This window comes from Sceloporus occidentalis, unplaced genomic scaffold, assembly GCF_023333645.1.
Source record: "Sceloporus occidentalis isolate IW3139 unplaced genomic scaffold, rSceOcc1.0.p SCAF_7, whole genome shotgun sequence".
Lineage (NCBI taxonomy): Eukaryota > Metazoa > Chordata > Lepidosauria > Squamata > Phrynosomatidae > Sceloporus > Sceloporus occidentalis.
Window position 1 is genome coordinate 44555093 of NW_028316987.1, and position 26446 is coordinate 44581538.

At 39.4% G+C, this 26446-nt stretch overlaps 1 protein-coding gene across 4 annotated transcripts in view; it reads right to left on the reverse strand.

Annotated features, from left to right (window-relative positions):
* LOC149309657 (transmembrane protein 108-like) overlaps window positions 1-26446 on the reverse strand; it is a 237527-nt gene that overhangs the window by 105395 nt on the left and 105686 nt on the right. For all 4 annotated transcript variants that reach the window (XM_089531295.1, XM_089531296.1, XM_089531299.1 and 1 more), the window contains one exon: window positions 19273-19358. In XM_089531295.1, the coding sequence (XP_089387421.1) occupies window positions 19273-19312 (40 nt within the window). In that variant the 5' untranslated portion in view covers window positions 19313-19358. The remainder of the gene's footprint in view (window positions 1-19272; window positions 19359-26446) is intronic.

The window sequence follows — 26446 nt, forward strand, 5'->3', positions numbered from 1 at the left end:
TGCCATCTTTTACTTCTGATTATATAATCTATTTGGTTTTTGTGTTGACCATCTCATGATATCCATGCGTATAACCTTCTTTCTGGTTGTATGAAAAATGTGTTTGCAATGAATAGGTTGTTGGCTTCACAAAAATCTATCAGACACTCTCCTGCTTCATTTCTTTTGCCTAATCCAAATCTGCCCAATGTTTTTTTATTCTTGTTTGCTTCCATTTTTTTGCATTCCAGTCCCCAGTGATCAGCTTGACGTCCTGTGCTGGTGTCTTGTCAATTTCTTCCTGTACTCCTTCATAGACTCTATCAATTTCTTCCTGTTCTGCATCTGTGGTTGGTGTATATTCTTGAATTATGATGATATTAATAGGTTTTCCATGTAGCCTTATTGAAGTCTGATTTTGCATTTTATCCTCTGACTGCTTTTGCCACATCTCTTCTTAGTATGAATTACCATACCAGACATGAATAGGCTTCATAGGATGGAGTCATTGAATCATGGAGGCAATGAGTGAACTGTCATTGGTGAAATGTGCTGTCATTTTCTACATTAAAATATGACTCACAGAAAGCTGTGATTTATTCATTTATTTATGCCATTTTTTGATCACTGGGGCTCCTGGGGTGATTACATAGAACTTGGAAATACGACCTTTTTAAATACCAGTCTCAGAATCTCCAAGCCAGGATAGAGTCGTATTCCAAAAAAGTAACTTTTCCAAGCTCTGGATTTACTCATGATGAATGAAGGAAACACACTCCTGTATCCAAATACAGGGAAAGATGCATATCCAGATCCTGGAAGAGAGATTCACACCTCAACATTAGGAAGAGCTTCCTACAGTAAAAGCGGTTCAGCAGTCGAACATACTCTTTCAGAGTGTGGTAGAGTCTCCTTCTTCTGAGGTTTTTAAACAAAGTTTGGATAGCCATCTGTTGTGGATGCTTTGAAGGTGTCTTCCTGTTGTACTGAATGGCCCTTCAGGTCTTTTCCAACTCTGTAATTCTATTATTCTAATATATTAGGAGGAACTATATGCAATAGAAATATATTCCATATATTACTGCAGATAAATGGACTGAATAGTTGACACAGCAGAACTTGATGCTTGATTGAGTCTCCATACTCAAGGGATTAGTGATGTCCCTGCTCTAAGTATCTCACAGATGGGGCTGTGATCATGGCCTTACTTCCAGACAAATATACTCAGGGCTCCTCAGAAATATATGCAGGTAAAGCTCATCTTCCAAGATGTGTTCTAGAGGTTGTTCACATGGGCTGAATGACATAGTTCCACACTGTTTTGAAACTTGCTTGTTTAGATAATAAACATGGCTGGAACAGGAGGAAAACGGACCCAAGCTGTGTTTTGGAGCTTTACACCAGAGCAATATAAATCTTGGTTTCCTCTGGTTCAAGCTAGAAAGAGTGAACTATTGCATGCAGACTGTATGGAGATGGGGAGAGGGCAGAAGTGGTCAGGAGCAGCCACCCTGGGCTGGGCGAGCCACCAGACCATTTCTGGCCATAATTTTATTTATCGTTTTCCCATGAAATGGTTCCACAAGCACACAAATGGTCAGCTGCACCATCATCACACTGCCCATCCCATGGAGTGAAATGATGACAAGTATGCCAGGTTACCAACAATACAATGGATTTAATAAAAACATTAACAAATTGGCCAGTCCAACAGGAGCCGGGGGGGGGGGGGGGGAGAGAGAAATGAGGTGTAGACCAGGGAGCCACCATGACTCTGCTGTGCCAATGCGTCATTGGATGCCCCAATGCATTGTACAGGCAGTCAACTGATCGTGCAATTGAGTGATTGCATGGTGGGTACAATAGGCCGGTGGCTAGTCAGGGCAATTGGCAGCTGCTGGGGAAACATCTGTGTGCTCATGTGCATCATCTGTAAGGGAACAGAAAAAAAATAATAGTGTTACCTGGCTCATAACTGTGAATACTCCATTATGGTGGGTCCTACCTCATAGTGGGAGGGGGGGGAGCAGTGTGGACTGTACATCAGTCAGGCCATTGTGTGAGCCACTGGTGCAGTCAGGAGGTCTCCCCACAAATTGGGTAAGCTGGTTTTTCTCCCCATCTGCTTAGGGCCCTAGTCTTATTTCAAGGGGAGGCTGGTAAGCTCAAGAACCCTCCTCCCTACAAAAGAGGGATCAATTTTTTTCCCATACAGATACTTCAAAATGTGCCTCTGATGCTAGGCTTCACCATGAAACATTTGTGTCAGTACCTCACTCATTTCAAGGAAAGGATAATACTCTGAGTTTGTCACTTCACCCTGCCAAGTATTCTCTGTGGAGAAATCTGATTGACTGTTGTTGGGAAACTTCACCAGCTTTAAAGTCATTTTACAACTCTTCCCATCATCTCTGATTTATTAAAGTTTCATTACAGAAAAAGAAATCTACTGATTTACAGCCATTTTTAGAGTTATGATTGGAGTGTTCAAATCCATGAACAAGAGAAATGCTCAAGCTGTGCAAAAGCATATTTCTTTCTGAAGATAGATTAATAATACATCTGTTGATGCTGAGCTCTGTTGTACATTTTGAGAGAGGAGATATGGTTGCAAAATACTTACAAGGATGACTGATAAAAAAAAAATCCTAACTCCAGCAAATTCTCCACACTGTAACATTAAACGTCTTCACTTGTTTGACAGGTCCAAATGCTCAATGATTTCAGCAGCCATAACTTTATCAATACACAACTGGGAATGTGAATTTTTTTCAGTCTTATTTTTGTTTTTTTGTTTTCACCTGAATTCACATCCATCCTTGATTTGTATCTCAAGTCGTGAGACTTTCCTTTTTTCTTTCCATGAGCGAACTGGTGCAAATTATTTTTACTTTCTCATAAATTGACATCTTTTTGTACTCACCTTTCCTACTGACTAAAGCATGTCTGTGTGTATTTTTCAGTTGTATGCATTTTTAGATGTTCCCATTTTTAAGACATATGCATAGTTTTGTATATAATTTTCTTCTGCGAAAGACACTGCAAGGCGTACAATGGGTGAATTTTCAATTGAGTGCATTCTTGTGTACATTTTGAAAACTGTACCCTTCGTTTGAACAATTATTTGTGCAGATTTGAAATATCTGCATTCTTCACTACTCTCACATGTAAGAACCTGTCAATCAGTGTGAATATTCTGGCGCACAAACTGTGTCTGGCCTGCCAATACTCCAAGAACTGGGTGAAGTCCACAAGGAAAAAAAACAACAAACCCTCACAGAGGCAGAGCCCTAGTCCTGGAACATGTCACAGAGATCCTGTTCTGTATCAGGGGTCCCTGGCCATCAGCAACCAGAAGCTCTCATTTCTGGCATTGCTAGTCACTAAAGAACATGCTTAACAACATTCCTTCAAAACCACAGAACATATGGCAAATTTGGTGTTTTGCTTCCTGTAGGAAAACTAGCTTCAAAGTATGAATTTCCCCCACTTTCAAACATGTAAAAAATAGGAACTAGAAAACAGAAGGAGAGTTTCATAAGCTGACTTCAAGAAGAGTAAGGTTTCAGTAAAGTCTAATATTTCAAAGAGGCTTGCAACTTTTCTCAGAATTATTTGAGTTTGATATAGTTTATTGGAGACCTGCAGCTTCTAATATTCTGTAAGTTCTTCCTGAAAGTACAAATAAGATGTGACATGAAGTCTTTGGGGAGTGTGTGAATTTTCAGCGTCTCTCAAGCACTTCTGCAATGATTCATAGCTCCAAATGACTCCGGATATCATGCTGTTTAGTCTTATATTCTTCCAGGCTGAGAAATTCAGTAGAACACTTGTTAGCAGCACAGGAGACCTCCAGGCTGAAAGCAGTAGTGAGATTCAAGTCTATTGAACTATCTGTTAAGAACTGTCACAGCAGATTGTTACAAAGTTTTGCCTGTAATTGCAAGACATGCTTAAAGCCAGATGTATTCAGAAACTGCATTTTCATACCCCACAAAACAGGCTACAATACTGAATTAATAACCCCCTTAAGGATGAGTGAGAACCTTGCTTTGTTTCTTTCCTATTAGAGTTCCTAAAATACATACATTTCTTCATATATTTAAGGGACTGAAATGGACAAAATTTGAATGTGGAATACAGTGAAACTGATAGATTTATCCATCTCTAATTTACACATGGCGTACATCAATACATTACTATATCGACATAACATCTGAAATCTTGAACCCTTTTTTTGTTGGGGAGGGAATAATAATAGAAAAAATATCTTTAACTGGTAGAAAAATAATATGATAAATCTACATTGGTTACAACAAATATCATAGGATTACAGAAGATTACTTGCATCTTTCACTGATTAGTTATAAATAAAAATTAGTGCAGGTCTGGTTCTATCACTAGGCAGATACAGAAAATGCCTGGTAACAGATGCTAGGAGAGCAGGGAATAACTCTAAACTGTTAGGGAACAGATTGTGTGTGTTGTGCTTTGTACCTCCATTCTTCACTTACTCCCTTATCTATTGTGCAAGGGTGACTAGAGTTGGGGTTTGCAAAGTGTATCCCAAGGGCTGCATGGGGCCCTCAGGGACCAACTTCTTTTCTCCATTATGCCCAAAAATGCTCTTTGAGGTGTGTGGTCTGTATTTCCACCATATTTGCCTCTAATTGCCTGTGCAAATGTGGGGTGGGAAATTTTCTGTCACATTTGGGGGGGGGGGGGCATGGCCAATTTAGGCCCAGGAGAAGACTTTTTTGAAACAGGAAATATTTCTGCTCACTTCAAGCTGTTACAAAAGTGCCTCTTTTGGGTCTAAAATGGCCCAGGAAGGCACAAAAACAGCAAAGAGGTGCCATCCCCAGGAGCGGGTTTGAGGGCAAGAAATCATCATCATCATCATCATTATCATCATCATCATCATCATCATTTTGCAGGGCCAGGAATTTTGGGGGGTGCAGTCCTCCAATATTTCTTGCATTTTGAGCTTATATTTGAATGTACATTCAATTTAAAAACAAAAACAAAAAACCACACACACCATTCACTTCCTATTTTGACTTGGTTACATTCACACATGCAATGTAAGAGAGGTTCAAAGAGACTTTTAGCTTCATCTATGAAAATGCCCTTGGGCTACTGCTTATGCAAATTTTAAATTGGGACAATGAATTTACACTTATATGTCTAGCAGAAGATAAATTCATTGTACTACTTTAGTCCCTTGCATAAGGAAGTCATATCTACTATGGTGAATGTGAATGTATGGAGAATATGAATTATAGAAAGCTACTGTTTCTCATTAAACTTGAAAGAGCTTTGCTTTGGCTCTTTATGAATGTGTCAGAATGAGCATAAAAGTGAAGATGCCTTCTGTCAAGATAACTATCAAAGTACGCTGAGACACTGTGGGCAAATGCAGGGGATTTGCCTGGCTGCTGACAGAGTGAGCCATTGCCCTAGTATAGGAGTCGATTGGCTTTTAATCCAAAATTTGCTGTCAGGGTTTTAAAACATGGGCTGCAAATCTATAGTCTCAGTCCTATTTTAATAGCCTACATCTGCACATACTTTACCGAGGTTGCAAGAATTGTGCTAGCACTTGTGAAATCCATCTGTGATTTGTAATAGTGTTTTAAATACACAGTTGCAACCAGTTTGGAAAAGGGGTGAACAGTGGTGGCCCTGGAATGTCTAGTCTCCCCGTGATCACACTGATTTAAAAACAGAGATTGTAGTATATAGTGAACAATGAACTTTGAATACAAGGACAGAAGAAGAGGCAAGCACAGCTCCACCATACCTAGGCCTAGATGCAGGCAAAAGGCCCTTCCTCCATCCATCCCAACAGCTGCTGCTATGGCCACAAAAAGTGAGATAAGGCAGGTACAGTTCCACAATGCCCAGGCCTGGAATTGGATGAAAGGCCCTCCGTCCATCCCAATTGCCACTGCCTTGGCCAGAGAGGAAGAGAAGAACCAGCGCTATCTGATGGACTTAATCTCGCCCCGCTCCTCCTTACCATTCTCTTTTCCTTGTGTGATGTGGCTTGTTTAGACTGTAAACTTGAAGAAAGGGAACTGTTAAATCAATCTGTAAACCACTCTGAAAGCCTTTGTAGCTGAACAATGGGGTATAAAACAAATAAATAAATACAAATTTAAAATACAAACATGCAACTATCCAAGCACCAGTGGCGTCACTAGGTTTGACAGTACCCAGTGGAATAACTCATTGTGTCACCGCTGCATTGACCACCTCCCATTTCACACAGTATAGAATCCTTAGTAATGTATGCTCTAATCATACCGACATCAGTGGAGCTTATGAATCTGTTCCTATGAAAAGAATTGCAAGAACTTCCAAGAAAGATGAAAAGTAAGCTGGATTTCTGCTATGGAGCTATAACCATATCTTTACAGCTAACAAGAAGAGTGTTCAAGCAGAAGTAGTGCACATAAACAGTTTTGATAGGAGGCAATCTCAACAATAATCTTTTCCAGACAGAAGGAGGGATATCCTATTTTATATGAGCTGCATGCTACCAAATCATACAGTATAACTGATATTGTACCGTATCCTTTCAATCTAAGTACATCGAAAGGAGCTTTCTCACACAGAACACAACATTGCCAGGGACAGATTCACATTTAAAGTAAAGAGAATGAAATAAATCATTATGTATCACCTCTAATTATTCTTTTCATAAGCATTATACTTTTCTGTCAGCTAGATAGCCACAGGACAAGTCTTTTTTGACTTGCATCAATCAGAAATATACTCGCCACCTCAAGTATACCCATGTTATCTTATGGGCTCTGTGTGGCACAACAAACCCTAAATACAGTGAACTGTGCCACTGAAAGAATCAAGAAGCATATACTGAAGTCCATATTGTAGCTTTTACACAAATCTTATTTTCCCATTGAAAATCATGACTAACTTGTCCCACTGCTTTTATTGGGGAGTCCTGGTGGCACAGTGGTTAAATGCCAGTATTGCAACTACAAGGTTGTGAGTTCGATCCCAGGGGCTCCAAAGTTGACTCAGACTTCCATCCTTTTGTAGGTCGGCAAAATGAGTACTCAGCTTGTTGGGGGCAAATAGTTTACAGATCGTAAACCGCTGAGAGAATGCTGAGTTCCCTGGTAAGTGGTATAGAAATGTACATGCTATTGCTATTGTTTTATTGGGATACTATTGCTTTATTGGGATGAATTTAGGCTGCAATTTAATATCAGGGAATAAATCTAATAAAATCCAGAGGGTTTATTTCTGACTAGACAAGCTTAGTCTGGCTCTACCACACATTGAACAACTGTGTAGTCCTCCTACCTAATTCTAAAGACACACTGAGAATTTACAAACCTTTTATATAAAGCTTAATTTCACAGCCACTTCATAAGTCTTTTCTGACTTTTCATTATTATATATTCAGCTTCAGCATACACCCACAGAGAAAGAAAACACAATAAGCATCTCTATTGAGTTATTGTGGTTCATGCTGCAGGGCCTAAATCTCCACATTATGGGTATATATTTAAAAACTCTCCTTGCAAAGCCAACTGCATATTTATTATAATGGAAGCAAACTGTGGTAGAAAATGGAATCAAACTGTGGACACATCTTTACTTTAATTGGTGCTTATCTAGTGGTTTCAAGATACTAATCAAGGAGCCCATTTTGAATTCCAGTTTCTTAACCACAACCACCACTTTTAAAGTAAATATAAGTATTTCAGCTTTTTTTTTTTTTTTTGGAGGGGGGAAAACCCTACATCTTTATACTGGAAACACTGTAAAAATTCATTATAAATGCTTTTGTAAGCACACATATTCAGAAGAAAGAATCACTAAACTCAGTGGGACATATGCACGAGCAAACATTTATAGGTGTATTACTGAAACACATTATTTGGCCATCAACCTTCTGTTTGTTTAAAAGTAGTAACTGCATCATCCTACAGTGCTCAATATACATTAGTTCCGTAACTTCTGCCTGCCGGCTTGCATATAACCATCCATAGCCAAATTCAGCTCAAGATCTGGAATAATTAAATAGTGGATGAATCCATCTTTTTCAGGAATGGAGGATCAATTTTGTACCTCTCAGTGTTAATCTGTGGGGAGAGCTGAACCCAAAAGAGGACAGGTAGGGCCAGGGCCAAATGTAGCTGTGCTCACTCCATTGTCTCTCTGTCTTGTGGCCATCCTTCTCACTCCTTTTTTCTTAGTTATGGGAGAGGAACAGATCAATCTTGCAAGATGTCTGAACTGTTCTCTTGAACAGGGCTTTTGAAGTTAGGCTGAGGTTAGTTTTTTTCACATTAGGTCCAGGGCTGCATTTGGACCAAAGGCTAGAGGTCTCTGTCTTATTCCTTGCAATGGACCTGTGATGTACAAGCAAGCATTTACAGATGTATCACTGAAAAACATTTATTTAAATGTCAAGTTTCTATTTAGTTTGAAGCAATAACAGATGCACAGGGGAAGTGGAGAAGAAAAAAGTTAGGGGAGTCCTCCGTACATGAGTGTTGCAACTGTACTTGGCTTCAAACTAGCTCATATTGAAAAGAATAACAAAGCAAACTCCTATTTGTCATCAAGTGTTGGCACAGAGGAGAGCCCTGGTGGGGCAGTGGTTAAACGCCTGTACTGCAGCCACTCACTCACAAACCATAAGGTTGTGAGTTTAAAAGCAGCCAGGGGCTCGGGCTCAACTCAGGCTTGTATCCTTCCAAGGTCACTAAAATGTGTACCCAGCTTGTTGGGGGCAATTACCTTACAGTTGTAAGCTGCTTAGGGAGTGCTTAAGTGCACTGATAAGTGGTATAGAAATGTATTTGCTATTGCTTATAATTAGGTGGTGTGACATACCGCCCAACCATTTTGTGGTCTGCGGCCAGGAGCATCACAGCAGTGGCTTCCTCTATGGTGGATTATTCTGGATTCCTCTCTCCAAGGGGGCAGCACTAAGGCATATAGCAGTGGTGAAGCATAAGGCAGCATCAGCAAACCCAATCTGTGAGAGTCAGGCACTCGCTGCTTCTACCTGCCCTAGTTAACTCCTGACTGGGATTGATTTCAATGAGACATGGGATGGAAGAATGGAAAGCAGTATTGGCAAACCCAAGTTTCCAGACTCAGGCACTTGCTGCTTCTGCCTGCCTTAGTTAACTCCCACCTGGGACTGAGTTCAATCAGTGAGGAGGGAGTGGGAGGCAAGACCCCTCACCAACACCATGCCTCCATTCTTCTGCTTCCTGGGAACATGCCAGCTGCCCCTTCCATGCCAAATCACATCAGAAGCAGGAAAAATGAGTCCCTGTGCCTGGAGTCTCCCACCCAAGTTTCCCTTATTGCCTTGAATGCTTCTCAGCCTGGCTGCTGCAAATCACAGGTTTACAAAAATTAAACGTTTCTTCATTTCAGTCCATGGATGCTGAAATTTGCACGGATAGCAAGCCACTGTAGTTGTGGCCTTTTCCTTCCAATCCCATTTGGTGTGGCGTGTTTTTGTGCAGTGGTACTCACCCTTGGACACATACAGTAATGGTATGTTTTTAATGGAATTCTGATAGCACTTAAGGTTACATGTTGCTTCCAATTAAACTTATATCCTGGCAAATGTACTAAGTATAATGGCCTGAGCTAAGATTATATCTCTGTAGGTGGGTTTATCTATTTATTTTTAAAAAATAGTTGTTGGTATTAGAAAACTGAATAAACATTTATTCCTCCCTCAAGCTACATTTTCTTTTTCCAGAAGGATTTTCTCTATGCGGCTCATGGGACAACATTATCTCAACTTGCCTGAAGATAAAAGTTTTCAAGCAGAATGCTTCCAGCCCTATTCATGTTTAAGATACACTTATACTTTAGGAAGAATATTATTTGGAAAAGCAATTGGAAAAAGCACACTGAAATTGTGTGTGTGTGTGTGTGTATGTTCGGTAGGCATATTGGTTTTTAGTTTATTGGGAATTTGGTAAAGCTTATGTGCTAGTTGAAGGGGAGAAGGAAACTCTTTTACAATAACTCTAAATAAATAGATTGTACTGACCCCTCCAATTACTTAATATTTATATGTATTTATTTATTTACAACCACATTTTTGCATTTCAGGTACCAGTTGTCTTTTAAAAAATCTTTTTGCTCAGGCTTCCAGAGAATAAGCAATTGTTTCATTTGTATTTTACTGCATATTTGTAATTTATGTTTTAAAATATTTGTCATTTTAGACATGCGTTTTGTGATTTTATAATAATAATAATAATAATAATAATAAAGTTTATTTATATTTCCCGACTCTCCTAAGGATCGAGGCAGGATTACATCAGTAAAAATGATACAATAATACAAAATATGATCAATAAAACACTAATATTGAATTAACCAACATTCCTATTAGTTCTCTAATATAACAATTCATTTTAGATGTATGATTCTACTTATTTGTAATTTGTCAATTTTAACTGTGTGCTTTTTTGTATGATTGTTAGCTGTCCTAAATTTGTATGAGAAAGGTAAGCTATAAATTGAAATAATAATAATAATAATAATAATAATAATAATAATAATAGAATTATAATAATAATAACTTTATTACAGCCATTTGGCCAGCACAAAATAATAGAATTAAAAAGAATTATCAGCACTTGACTACTGGATTTGCTGCACTGCATAGATCAATAGGAATGGCCTTCTACTTTCCATTTGTAATGAAATACACATTTTTCAGAATTCTTATTTTTATATGTTGTGCCACTTTCATTGTTCATATCATATTAATACAATTTTCTCTACTTTCTATAATAGTACAGTTTCTCAAGAGGTTAACCTATCTCCCCTTCCTATCCTTCTTCTAACCAAAGAGATCTGAGGGTCATCCCAACCATTCCACAAACCCTGTCTCTGCTCCTGTGCAATGCCAGGTCTATTAAGAACAAGACCCACATCATTTATGACCTGCTTGAAGATAACAACAGTGACCTGGCTTGCATTACTGAGACCTGGCTTGGGCCTGAAGGGGAAGCTGTGTGGGCTCAGGCCCTACCTGCCGGGTACTCAGTGAAGGACCAGACCAGGTTAGGTGGGTGGGGTGGTGGTGTTGCTTTGATTCATAAAAACACCTTGTCCCTATCCAGGAACCACGTCCGTCAAACTTCCTATATCGAGTGTATCTACCTGACCCTGAAGGCCAGGGACAGTCTAGGGATTCTGTTGGTCTATCGGCCACTCCGTGCACTAACATGTCCTTTAACGAGCTGACACAGTTGGTCTCGGAGCTGGTGCTGGAATCCCCCAGGCTTTTGGTCCTGGGGGATCTCAACATCCCCTTCGCGGCCAACCAGATTCCATATGGTGCGGCTCAGGAATTCATGGATACCATGATAGCCATGGGCCTGTCACAATTGGTCTCAGGGCCTACGCATTCGGCGGGTAATACACTTGATATGGTTTTTTGTACGGACATGGAAATTCCGTGGGCGGAAATAACCAACATCTCCACCCTGTCATGGACGGATCATTTCCTGGTGGAGGCAAAAATCAAGGCATCTACCCAGATCCCTCCCGGGGGTGGCAGACCTATTAAAATGGTCCACCCTCGAAGGCTGATGGAACCCAAAAGGTTCCAAGAAGCCCTAGAGGGGCATATGGTTGGGAATGACGGCGACTCTGTTGATGCCCTGACTAACATCTGGGACAGTGATCTCTCCAGGGCTATACACAGCATCGCTCCCAAGCACCCTCTTAGGCCTGCTTCCAAAAAGAAGCCCTGGTATACGGAAGATCTCCGGGCAAGGAAGCGGGTGCTGCGACGGCTAGAGCGTGACTGGCGGGCACACCAGCGCTTATCCAACAAGGCTCTCCTAGACCGTCTTTTGGAGGACTATGGAGAGGCGATAGATGCAGCAAAGAACTCGTTCTTTGGTGCACGTATCGCGTCCGCGGAGTCGCGTCCAGCAGAGCTGTTCAGGGTAGTGAGGGAGCTTACTCAGATCCTCCCTGCCCTGAACCCTATTTTAGAACCATCTAAGGCCTGCTGTGACCAATTTAACAACTTCTTCGCGGATAAAACCTCTCGGATAAGGGAAGGTCTCGACGCCAGTATTAGTGCAGAAACCAGAGTAGAGGTATCCAGAGCCTCCGTGGACTCGATTATACTGGATCGCTTTGAGTCTGTAGATACCGATGATGTGGAGAAGATCCTTAGAAGTGTTAGGAAGACAACTTGCTCCCTCGATCCCTGTCCCTCATGGCTAGCGGATCAGGGGGGAACGGTAGTAACTTCCATGTTACACCGTATAATTAATACATCATTGAGGGATGGGCAATTTCCATCTAGTTTAAAATTGGCCATTGTAAAACCTTTACTAAAAAAGCCCTCCCTTGACCCCCTGATGCATAATAATTATTGGCCAGTATCGCTATTGCCATTTTTGGGGAAGGTGATCGAGAGGGCGGTTGCAATCCAGCTTCAATCGATCTTGGATGAAACGGATTATCTAGATCCATTTCAAACTGGCTTTCGGGCAGCTTACGGGGTTGAGACTGCCATGGTCTCCCTGGTCGATGATCTCCGTCTGGGCATGGACAGGGGTAGCGTGTCCCTGTTAGTTCTCTTGGACATCTCAGCGGCTTTCGATACCATAGACCATGGTATCCTTCTGGAGCGCCTAGCGGAGCTGGGAATCGGGGGCACTGCGCTCCAGTGGTTCTGATCCTATCTCTCTGGGAGGTTCCAGATGGTGCAGCTGGGAGACGTGTGCTCTGACAAGAGGGCCCTAACATCTGGGGTCCCTCAAGGAGCCATCCTGTCCCCCATGCTCTTTAACATTTACATGAAACCGCTGGGAGAGATCATCCGGAGGCATGGGGCGCGGGGTTATCAGTACGCTGATGACATCCAAATAGTCTTCTCTATGTCTCCGACTGATTCGGTGAACAAGGATGGCATCTCTCCTCTCGTTGCCTGTCTGGAGTCGGTAATGGGCTGGATGAGGGAAAACAGACTCAGCCTGAATCCAGAGAAAACGGAAGTACTCGTGATAGGCTCCCCTGGCCCGGGGATGGCAGTGATTCCACCTGTTCTGAATGGGATCATGCTTCCCGTGAAGGACTCAGTACGCAGCCTGGGGGTGCTCCTTGATTCGTCGCTTCACCTTACATCTTAGGTGGATGCGACAGTCAGGAGCACCTGTTATCAGCTTAGGCTGATATGCCAGCTGCGTCCCTACCTGGGCCGGGGGGACCTTGAAACGGTAGTACATGCTCTGGTAACCTCTCGTTTGGATTTCTGCAATGCGCTCTACATGGGGCAACCCTTGTACCATACCCGGAAACTGCAGCTGGTGCAGAATATGGCGGCAAGACTGGTCACTAATACACCTAGGACCAGTCACATAACACCGGTCCTTAAAGACCTTCATTGGCTGCCTATTCGCTTCCGGGCGCAATACAAGGTGTTGGTTATTACCTATAAAGCCCTAAATGGCTTGGGCCCAGGGTACTTGGAGGACCGCCTCTCTCCGTACAATCCGCCCCGCACACTCAGATCAACCGGGAAGCAACTGTTAAGGGTTCCGGAGGTTAGATTAGCAACCACCACCAGGAGGGCCTTTTCTACTTCGGCCCCCATCCTCTGGAACTCGCTTCCCGACGAGCTCCGCTCGGCCACCTCACTGAACCAATTTAAGAAGGGGTTAAAAACACACCTTTTCAAGCAGGCATACCCCTGACTCCTGACACCCGACGTGTCCCCCCCCCCCCTCGTCAGCATTGTTGAGCTGGCATGAGATGTGGTTTTAATTGTGGTTTTATTGTGTAATTTTGGTGTTTATGATGTTTTGTATTTGATAGTTTTGTATTGTATGTGTAGATGTTGTTAACCGCTTTGATTTGAAGAAAAGCGGTATATAAATAAAATTTTTATTATTATTTATTTATAACTGAACTTCTTTTCTATTCAAAAGGGATTGAAATATATGGTCCAGTTATATCATTAGAGACATTCCTTTTCCCCCTTCCTCCTTCTTTGTTTCTTTGGCTCAGAAAAACAGTCTTCTTCTTTTTGTATATATTCATCGCTGAAAGTGGGTTAGAATGACACAATAGCTTTATATAAAATGCATGATTTCCCAAAAGTGCAAGTATAAACTGATATAAAGAAAAACAAACATAGGCTTACATTAAACTAAATAAATTAAAAGGAAATAGATTTTCACTAACTTCCATGCTGAATTGATTTGTCAATAAATCGACTATTCTGTTGATAATTATGTCCTCCTTTGTAATAAATTTAAACATTCCCATATCTTCATTAACAAATTTCTTACTGCTGGACTATTTTTGTTCTGCATATTTTCATGGCCATCTTCTTCATTTTCTTTAATCTTGTCCTCTTTCAGTTATTTTAAATATTTATCTTCATGTTTAATGTAAGTCTCTTAGGACCTATACATATGGGCAGAATACCACTGTCCAACCCCATGGTATCCTGCCCACGGTTTCAACCTGGTTCTGTCCCCAGACCATCTCAGCAACAGCCGAGTGTTCACATGCACACCCGCCATTGTGCCATAGAACCACTGAACCATGGGTCCCTTACCTGTCGCCGCCACTGCCACTCTGAAGGCCCCTGCTGTGGTCTGTAAGGGCAGAAACAGGGAGCCTATCTACATCCATGTGGTCAGGCACACCTTCCAATGTTACGGACTGTGACATGAACCTTCAGCTTGAATGCAATGGCAGTGGCAGGTAAGGGATGCACAGGCCCGTGTGATCTGCCAGCTGTCACAGTGAAGGTGCCAGGAAACTCCACTGCAAACAGATGGTCTTTTTAGACTGTGTTAAGGACCTTTTGGGCCAGAGTCAGTCTGGAACTGTCAGATTAGAATCTGAAATAGCTGGTTCTGGCCCGTGGTTATTGTCCTGCATCATCCGCAGAGGATGACACCAGGCTGGGGAGAAATTTTGGCTAGGTGTTCAGTCCCTTTAAGGAAGTGTGTATGTGTGCTCTTTCATGATGTAATTGTCTAGTGAATTTACTTGTCTTTAATTTAAGTATTCCCAGTGATATTCTTTGTACAAGTTGAGTATCCCTTATCTGCAATGCTTGGGATTAGAAGTGTTTTGGATTTTGGATTTTTTGAATTTTTGAATCTTTGCCTATACATAATGAGATACCTTGGTGATGGGACCCATGTATAAACAAAAAATTCACTGAAGTTTCATCTGTACCGTTTACACATGCAGGTATTTATACACAATATTTTACATAATTTTGTGAATGAAACAAAGTTTGTGTACACTGAACTATCAGGAAGAAAATGTGTTTACTACCTCAGCTACCCATGTGGACAATTTTGGATTTATTTGGGGGGGGGGGTGAATTTTAGATTTCCGGATAAGTGATATTCAACCTGTGTAATATCCTTTTATTGTTTAAAACATATGACAAAGCACTTTTTCTCCATTAATGTATCTATTTTATTAGGGAACTATGGAAAAAAATTAGGATAATCTAGTTCTGAAATAAAATGACTTGATTCAACTTAAGAATTTTCATACATAAGCAAATGTGGTTAATAAAGATATTTAATTTAAAGGGAATTCTCCAGGTATGTTTAATGCCAATATCGCTTAATTTTGCTATTAAAAATAGAATTCCTGTCTTCTTGTTATGTTGTTAAAGTCAATAACTGGATTAGTTTCACCAAAGCTTGAGTTAATACCATTAAACGTCAACAAACTCCATGAAATTACCATTTGGCAGTGAGTGTAAAAGAAACAAAATTACTAGTATGATTTAAAAACTTCTTATTCATCTTGATAACATAAGATGGCTAGAAATAAAGCTCATAGATTAACACAATATCTGCTTTCTAATATGACTGCTAGATTATATTTCTTCTCATTTGTGCAGTTTCTATTCCAGCTAGTCATGATAAGAAGACTAACATTTGTCAGGATATATTACTATCATTTACAGTTGCATGGTAGCCAATCATTTGAAGGACCTCCCGACATTAAAAACTGGTATATGGTTTTTATTGTTTTCCATTCCTTTCCCCATCGGTTTTCCTTGTGCATTACATCTTTTTAAAGAGACTGTCTTGTTTTTATTTACCTATAAGCCACTCTAGCTGCTTTTCTAGATGTGAAATGGTCTATAAGCACTTAAGTCAAATAAAAAGCCACAATTTGTAGCCATATAGACTCTATCTGAGAATGTAGGACCCAAAACATTGAACAAAGACAGCCATATTAAATGTAAGCATGCTGCCATATGTATTCTGTCACTATTGCAAAGAGCAACTAAACATCCCTGTCTCCTATCAAAATGGCCAGCAGAATTTATCTATATCCTGAATCACATGCTTCTCTGTATTAGTGTACCAAAGAATGGAGAAAAGCTGAACTGGATGACAAAGATAAATTTGTTATTAGATATAAAAGAGAAGAGGAGGAGAATGAATTACATGTGGGTCAACAGTTTCAGAGGCATCTATGCCATATGAAGCTATACATTTAACAACATGACTACAATATTCTTTTGTGTCAGGGTCAGACAATGATAATCTAAGTACAGATCCAGCTGTGGTTTGCTATCACTTAGGTGGCCAAAAAGAAAGAGAAGATGCAATGGATAAAGAATGAAACGCTTCAAGCAGTTATGGAAAAAAGAGAAACAAAAAGAAAAGGAAGATAGAACAAAATCAGAACTGTACATACAACTGTTCAATGAATAGTGTGCAAGGATAAAGAGGATTACTCTAATAATAAATAATAATCAATTCAGAGAGATAGAAGACAACAATAAAAAAGGAGGAATGAAAGACCTCTTCCACAAGATTAGGGAACTCAAAGGGAAGTTCAAACCAAATAATTATTAATAATAATAATTTGTTTTATTTATATACCGCTATTCCAAAGATCATAGCGGTGAACAGCAAGTAAGCTAATTAGCAAGTAAGCTAATTTGCCCCCAACAGTCTGGGTACTCATTTTAGCGACCTCGGAAGGATGCAAGCCTGAGTCGAGCTTGGGCCCTTTTGCTGGTCTTGAACTTGCAACCTTGTGGTTTCGAGTGAATGGCTGCAGTACAGGCATTTAACCACTGCGCCACCAGGGCTCCAAAGGCAAGAAGAGGAGCATACTACAAGACCAAGAAGAAATAAAGAGATGTTGGATGCAATACATAGAAGAGCTATATAAAAGTGATGAAAAAATGAATGACACATGGAATGATATATCATACAAAGATGAACCCCAAATTCTAGTAAGTGAGGAAGAAGCTGCAATAAGAGATCACATGACCAGGATGATATCCCAACTGAATTGCTACAATCCACACAGAGAATCAACTCTAATGTTACCTAAAATATGCTAACAAATATGGAAAACTAAACACTGGCCAACTGACTGGAAATGTTCAATATACATCCCCAACCACACAAAAGAAGAGACATAAAAGACTGCAGCAAATATAAGACTGTGGCATTAATTCCCCATGCAAGCAAAATTACGCTTAAAATTCTGCAACATAGAACTGTTTTTTAATTTAAAAAAAACCTTTTGCAACAACTCCAATCCTATATGTAGAGAGAAATCCCAGAGGTGAAAGCAGAGTTCAGGAAAGGAGGAGGCACTAGGGACCACATTGCAAACATATGATACCAATGTAGCTCACCAAGGAATTCCAAAAGAAAATCAGCATATGATTTATAGACTATAGTCTGTGATTTACAAGCTATAGCAAAACCTTTGACTGTATAGATCATGAAAAGCTATGGAATGCTCTTAAAGACATGGGAATGCCACTACATTTTATAGTCTTGATGACAATTTTGTACTTAGGACAAGAGACCACTGTTAGAACAGAATATGAAAAAACAGAATGGTTCCCAATTGGCAGGAAGGTCAGGCAAAGTTGCACTTTCTCATTCTGCTTGTTCAACTTGTACACAGAAAACATCATATGAAGAGAAGGTTTAGACTTAGAAGAAGAAGAAGTAGTAAAGATAAGCAGAAGGAATTTCAACAAACTAAGATATGCAGATGGCACTATATTATTAGTGGAAAACATCAACTTAGGAGAATTACTAAGGAAGGTCAAAAAAGAAATTGGGAAAAACAGGCTTGCAACTGAACATAAAGAAAGCAGAAATAATGGCCATGGAAGAGCTACATAAATTTAACCTAAACAATTAGGTAATTGAAAAAGCTTTTTAATACCTTAGCTCAAACATTGATCAGAAGGGAGACTGTAGTCAAGAAATAGGAAGACTAGGAATGGAAAGGGCAGCTATGGAAGAACTAGATATGATTTCTAAAGACCAAAGATGTACAACTGAGCACTAAAGAAAAAAGTGTCCAGTCCATTGTATTTCCCATTACCATGTATGAATCAGAGAACTGGATAGTGAAAAAGTGGATAAAAAGAAGATCAACTCACTTGAGATGTGATACTGAAGAAGAGTGCTGAGAATACTGTGGACAGCCAAAAAGACAAACACATAGATGATTAAACTTGAATTCTCCCTGGAAGCCAAGCTGATCAAATTGGGTTTGTCGTATTTTGTCCACATCACGAGATGGCATGACTCATTAGAAATAACAATAATTCTAGTAAAGGTAGAGGGAAGTAGAAAGAGAGGAAGAGTGCACACCAGATGGCAAGACTCTACCAGGGAGGTCATAGGTATGAATCTATAAGATTTAAGCACAGCAGTGGTGGATAGAGTATTTTAGAGATGTCTTATCCACAGGATCACCATGAGTCGAGGTCTACTCAAGAAAATACAACAAAGACTTTGTCCCAAAAGAAAGCCATTCAATGCCTAATCTTTAATCCAAGAAAGATGGGCTGCTCCGAAGAGACCAGTAATATGGTGGGCTACTGGAAACAAATGTGGGTGGGAAAAAGAATGCATCCTTGAAAGTGCGCACATACACATACACATTTCACCTTTAAAAAACAAAACAAAAACAAAGCTGATAATTTCTTTTGGCTCTGGGATAGGAACACTGGAAATATGGAGGAAACACTCATCCAGACTTTGCTTCTAGGTTTATTTGCCTCTCATACTTTGCCGGAAATGATCACTTAAATCTTAGTATTACTGTTGTACTGATTTATAACCTTTTATTTGGACTGCCATCTATCAACTGAGGACAGCTTATTTTCTCAGGAGATGCCATTACAAATAATACCCAACAGATGCATACTTTATTTTTCTCAGTGTGAGCAAAAGAGTGGTGAAACTGAATTTTAATGTGTCTACTTACTAAGCAGTTGGCAGTAGAGGACCTGTAAACTTCTCTTCATGGTATCATCTGCTGCTGGTTGTCTTGCAGTTTATTCATGATTCTGTCTAGGAGATGAAAAAACAAACACACACTAGGGTCTTCTATGAATGACTTTTTAAAAGAAGCGATACTGTTTTATGGCCATATAGTCAGAAGCACTACAAAGAATTGTAATTGGGTTCAGAGGCAGAAGAAAGGCCCTCTCTTCATTTCAACTAGCATCACCTTGGATGGCGAGAATAAGCTACAGTTTGTCCTGGACTTGATCCCCTTCACCACTGCCATCCCCTTTCATTGTGTGTTGTATCTATAGATTGTAAGCCTGGGGGCAGAAAACTGTCTAATTACCAATATGTAAACTGCTCTAAGAGCATTTCTGAAGAGCTGAGAATAAATACAACAAACAAACAAACAAACAATAAACAGTGAGTTAAAGAATCCATGCCCATGAGAAAGTAGGATGCCAATAATGAGTTCAGAGAGTACAGGAAGACAATCGATTTGTGATTTCCAGACTATGGAATAAAACACATTGGCATGTACTCCTTGTACATTGGGTCTCTTTAGCATGCAGACTAAAAAAAATATTGAAGTTAAGAAAGAGGAAATTTTGCTGTACGTTGCCCCCACAACTTTGAAGTAATAAATATAAGGAAGATGAAGAGAAGTAACTCATAATATCAGTTATGGACTCATAAACCAATTGGGTTGGGTCATCATCTTTTGCTGATACTTCTCTCAGTCTACAAACCCATGAGCTACATCTCAGGATTCTTCTCAGGGACCTCTCAGTTTTCAGGGTTGCTGTGGTTGTTTGTTTGTATGTTGTGTGTTTTTGTGTGTGAGAGAGAGAGGTAGGACACAGGAGGTGTCCACAGTGAAGAGGAAACACCATTCTGCAAATCGACATTTAATCACTTTTTAAAAAAAATCTAAGCCAATGAAAGCAATGAAAGCAGGAGTGGGATCAAACTCATTGACATTGAAAATGGTGTTGCAGTACTTAAGAAAGGAGGAGTCTTATACCAAAATAAACCTTTAACATGCTTGAACATTTTCTTTCATGAAAATGTTGGTTCATTTATTTAGCTGTATTACACTAGAGGGCTTTCTTAACTAGATATTCAGATTTAGTACAGCTAGTATCACCATTAAAGTCCTTCCTTTATAGGGTCAGGCCCATCGTAAGACCGGGATTTCTCAACCAGGGTTCCCTGGAAACCTAGTGTTCCATAAGAGACCAGCAAGAGTTGCACAAGAGATTGTGAAATGTTATGCTGCATTTTTTATGCAGGGGTTCTCAGAGACCTGAAAAGTACTTCAAGATATTTTTCAAGGTAAAAAGGTTGAGGAAGCCTGGATTAGACAGAGTGAGGTGATTGTTTCAAGCAACAGATGCTGAGAAATGTTTCTGGCAGTCTCCCAGCTGTTTCTCCTGAACTCTTTGACTGTTCCTCTCTACTGGAGAACAGAGCATAGTGTATCACACAACCTTTACAGGCCCTCTAATCTTTGGTGTTGTGGAGGATTATACTCCGCCATAAATGCAGAAGTAAATTGCAAGTAATACTATAGATGGATGCCATATAAGGGATGGGGAGAGGACACCATCTTTTACTTTGCTTAGGCGGCAAAACATCCTGGGTCTGTCTCTTCCTTTCTTCCTTTCTTTCCCTGCTTATCTTTCTTATTTCTTCCTCCTTTGTACCCTAGCATGCATCTAGCCAAATCCTAATAATCTGGTGTCACCTTTTTTGAGCAATTATGGAAAGTAAACACTTAAGGCTATTGGTAGCTATTGCATTTAGAGCCTCAAAATTCATGGTCCAAGATCCAAAGCAGCAACTAATTAATTGTATGATGTTACAAGAAAGTTTTGATTTACATTTCTTGAAAAGACAAACTGTTTTTAAAGCCACAAAAAGTTTGAAAAGCAGTTTGTAATATTGCATGGGGGGGTACTATATGAAAAAGACAAAAACATAACATTTTCTCCATGCTGGTGAAATACTCTGAGCAGCTCTTTTGAATCATTACAACAGAGTATGTCTTTACAAAGTACCAGCTTCTTCAGGCAGCATATCTGAGATGCCATAAAAGAATATAAAAACATTGATTATTTATTATATAACTTTTTTTTTACTGCCAAGTCTAAGGGGAGGTACTTGTAGTATTTTCTGCCTTAGCTGGCTTTTGACACACCTTGATGTGAATGCAGATGGTGAAGGTCCCCCCTGCCCACATCACCTGCAGCAAAATGTATTGAGTTGGCCTTAAATGCAATCAATGCAAAGGTCTCCACCAGGCTGTTTTATGGATTTATTATGTGTGGTCTATGACTTCAGACTCAAGAGCCAATCCTTGAAAACAGTTAACAACAATCTTCAGGAACTTATTTCCTTATCTTTCTTAGAAGAACTCGCCCTTCACTAAATCTGCCCACAACGTAAGGCATCTGCAAGCTATTTTAATGTTCTCCACTATCATTCCTTCTGAGCTTATTTAGGAGATGATCTTGAAGGCATCTGCGATATAAGCTAAACCAATAAACAGCACTTCACTGCTGATTAAATGCCAAGGAGTTTATGAAAGCAGGAGGACTGGATTTGATTTGTAGATGGAAGTCTCTTAGGATTGCCACTTTTATTAGTTCCATTTACCAGCAGAAGGAGTGAGACATTCAGTTACATTATCACTTTAAAGCTATTTATACACCCAGAGATAAAGAATACTCCTCCCTGGATATATCTTCCCATCCCCATTTCAATTTTAGCAGAGGCTATGAATGTAAGAAATCTTTCATATTTCCTAGAGATAGAACAAAATTTCACTTCAATTAGCTAACTTTTATGAAGGTTTTGACATTTATCTTGTATATGAGAACTTACATATGTAGATAAATATAAAGCCAAAATACTGGTTGCATATTCAAACCGTAATCTCATTTCCAAATTATGGTGACCTTAAGGTGAATTTATAAAGGGTTTTTCTTGGCAAGATTTGCTCAGAGAGGCTTTGCCCTTGCCTTCCTATGAGGCTGAGAGAATGTGACTTGCCCAATATCACAAATGGGTTGCTAATTGCCCCCAACAAGCTGGGTACTCATTTTAGCGACCTCAGAAGGATGCAAGCCTGAGTCGAACCTAAGCCCTGGCTGGTATCGAACTCACCACCTTATGGTTTATGAGTGAGTGACTGGAGTACAGGCATCTTTTTTGCTGTTCACTGTTCCTTCATCAAGATCTCTCCTTCTCTGTCATTTGGTTATCACCATCATGCTATCATGCATTTTGTGACATTCCTTCTTTCTTTTATTTTATGTTTTCTCTTCCCTAACATTTCTATACCTTATTTCTTTCCATTCAACAACAGAACAATACACAGATTAACATGCAAATAATTTCTGATCAACCAATAGTATATATACCCCACTCTCTTCCATGCCAGAATTCTCTGGATACCAGCCACAGTTGCTGGCGAAACATCAGGAAAAAACTCTTCTAGAATACAGCTTCACAGCCTGAAAAGCTCACAAAAAATATGAATGCCAGTGTGAAAGCATTCGACTTCAAATGTTTTGGTTATGTTTTTAATTTTTATGTGTTTTGTGTTAATTTTAATACTGTTTTATCTAGATGGTTTTACTTGTTTTTAAATTTTTATTGTAACGTCTTTAAAAATGTTTTTGTCTTTTGAGCCGCCTTGAGTCCCTTGAGCATAGAAATGAAATGAAATAAAAAATAAAAACAAATGGTAAACAATTTCTCTCCCATTTGCACTGGCCAAATCCAATAGGTACATGTAATCACATCATGGATAGATTCACATATTACCTATCTGTCATACAGATATAAAAGATGAGGAAATGCACCAGATAGGGGGAAAAAAGATGGCAACCATTATTGAACATTGTCATGGATGAAGACAGAAGGATACAAATCCATATCTTGAAGAGTTAAACACTCCAAGTCGTGGGCTGGGACTGATGAATCTGTCAGTTACATTTTTCCCATATCCAATTTTTTTAAAAATTACACTCTTTCTATGCTGAACATGAAGAAATATGTCGATTTTGGTACATTCTTTTTTAAATGAATTGAAAAACATTCTCTCTCCTTTCTGGTCTGAAATGCAGAAATTTCAGTCACTGCATGCATGTTGGCTTCCCTTAGATCTCGGGTGCAAGTTATAGTTGCTTATATTTGCTTTTTTAATTTTTCTGTTATTCCTGCCATGGAATCTGACCAAGGTTAGTATTCTAAAATAATCAATAGGAATATAACATCTGTATTTAACAGCCTGCTGCTGTTTATTTGCATTTATTTATTATTCCCAAAATCAGTTATCTCTTGGATAAAAAGGTCTACTAGTGATTGTACAATGATGTAAGTAGTAACAGATATGTTGTTGTGCTGCTTCTGATGTACCTAAATGGATTCAGACAATTTATTGATTTCTGGAGGTAAGAAAAGGCTTGTAGAGGAATACAAATCATGTGACATTTTGTTTGTACATGTTCATCTTTCTTTTGTTTCTGGCTTAAAAATAAAAATAATTTAATGGTCATGAACCTTACATAAAATTCTGTAGAGTAAATTGAATGAGGTCCTTTTGGTCAAATCTGGCCTTGACTTTACAGCGTATAAATTTCAGGTGAAGCCACTGAGCTGAGTTTGTACAGATTTGGATCCTTCGGGGTAAACTGTTACAGGTCAAAATGATAGCTCTTTTAAAGTAACCCTTTCAAAGAAAGCAAAATAGAAGAAAAAGAAAAAGAAAGCATACAAGGCTGGAAATACACCAACAAAAGTTGCATTAAAATTACATTTCTAAATGAAGTAAAATAACATCCAAAATCCACAAATCAGCCATACCTTCATTGGGCCAACCAAAATGAAGAAAATACATGTTGCAAGGTTTCAAAGCTCCATTGGTTTTTTTCATCAGCAGAGGTGTTAAAAATAACACAGGAGAAAATAAAACTGATGATGTTAACCATAGGCTTGCATTTTGTCAAGGCGGTTGTGGTGCTGTTCTGAGTATGGAGGGATATCTATGCAGGCAGGCCACTCTTCTTCTGGCCACGCGGAACTGGGAGACACGGCATTTTAAAGTCCTTTAAAGTCCAGGACATTGGACTTTACTTCCTATGAGATCCAGGATTTCTCAGTTCTTTGTGAGGCCACAAACCTGAATTTACTATTTGAAGTTTTTACCTATCACAAAAGTAAAACATTAAAAAAACACCCAACAACTAACAAACCTAAAATTTTCCTAATGCAAAAAGCATGGAGACTTTTTGAGAGATTCAGAGTTCTCTGCCTAATAAGAACCTTTTTATTTTGCTAACAGAATTTAAATTTCTTGGATGCTGTTTCGTTTCCGAGTACGACGTAGCCAGAAGAAGAAGTGGCCTGCCTGCATAGATATCCACACTCAGAACACACTACTACCATCCAGACAAAATGCAGACCTGTGATTAACATCATCAATTTTTCTTCTTTATTATTTTTAACCCCTAAAAATAAAGCAGTAAATAATACAAAAAAATCCAACACAGATATGCACTCATGGATATCGCACATATGCAGACCACATCCAGTCATTCATACACACACAAAAGCATACATACTATGTTCTACTTCCATATTGTGCAGTGAAAAGGGGACCCTCTCTTCAGCACACAGTTGGGAAGCATAGGCCTGTTACAGACTGCCAAAATAAAGCTGCTTCGAGTCTCTTTGAAGGTATGCTATTTAAATGATGCATGGGTCCTAAGAGTCCGGAGGTCGCGCCAAAGCCACACTCCATTCCTAAGCACTGGAGTGCAGCTTTGGTGCAGCTTCCAGATTCTTAGGATGCGTGCATCATTTAAACAGCATACCTCCAAAGAGACCCAAAGCAGCTTTATTTTGACAGTCTGTAACAGGCCATAGTGAAATTCATTTTCCACCATGGGTACTTCCCATCTCGCCAGAGAGTAGGGAAATTAAACCTGCCCACCTGCTACCTGGTGACTTTCTTTTTCTCCCAAGACAGAGAACCAGGAGGCATGAAGATATACAACTACACATGACCACACAGAGTACCAAATACAGTTGCGTAAATACAACACTACACTGGTGGTCACATTTTAAATGATGAGGGAGAAGTCCTGCAGAGAGGGGCATAAAAAGGGTTTTCAGCAGTTGCACACAACCTACCAACTAAATTCTTCCTCCTCGTGCTCTAAACCAATGTCCAAGACTAATGACTTCTACTTGATATATATGTGGGGCCTTAGGAGATAATGGTCTTGAAGAAAATAGCTGTATCTCTGTCTATATAAACAAGCTATTAATCTCTAAATTCTCTTAAGGACTTTAGGAAATGTTACCTTAAATGCTCTTTCTGATCTGAGCTGCTATTATCTATAGTGTATAAATAATATTACGATGATGAATAGATGTGTGAATTCTCCTTACACAATCAATTATTGTTTTCCATAGTAAAGAGTTTTTCACCTCCAACCCATACTGCATTTCAGTTAAATTAAAAAGGACAACTAAGACATAATGATGAATAGAAAACAAAAAAATCTAAAGGAGCTGACAGGTTCCCAAATGTTGGATCATTTATTATATCCGAAGGAAGAAAGATGTTCTAGCCTGAAATAAAATGAAACAAAATTTCCTTTCAAACAGAGAACTAGATTATAAATTTATTGTCTAAAATTAGATAATAAACACACACACACCTACCTAATACCGACTAATGTAGGAAAATATAGATATAAGCCAAGTTTCAAAATCATTTTTGTGTAGCATAAAAATATATCAACGCAGTTATGTGAGGTCCTAATATTGAACAACTGACTGTACAATGATGCCAAGGCGTTGCGCTCACAACAATTATTTGCCAACCCACGATGTCAGGCTCTTTGTGTGCTGGTGGAATGATTGGTTGCACATATGCACCCTCTGAGAAAGTACAACCACTTGTGTAATGCTTTTATGCTACCATAGTGTTCCAAAGGATTCCTCCTGTATCAGGAGGACCATTCAAATTTAGATACATGTGCTGCTAGTAAGATGATTAGCAGTAAAGTTTCTGGGTTTTAAAACTAAGATACAAGGAAAGCTTCATAGTCATTGGCACTCCAGTATATAAGGAA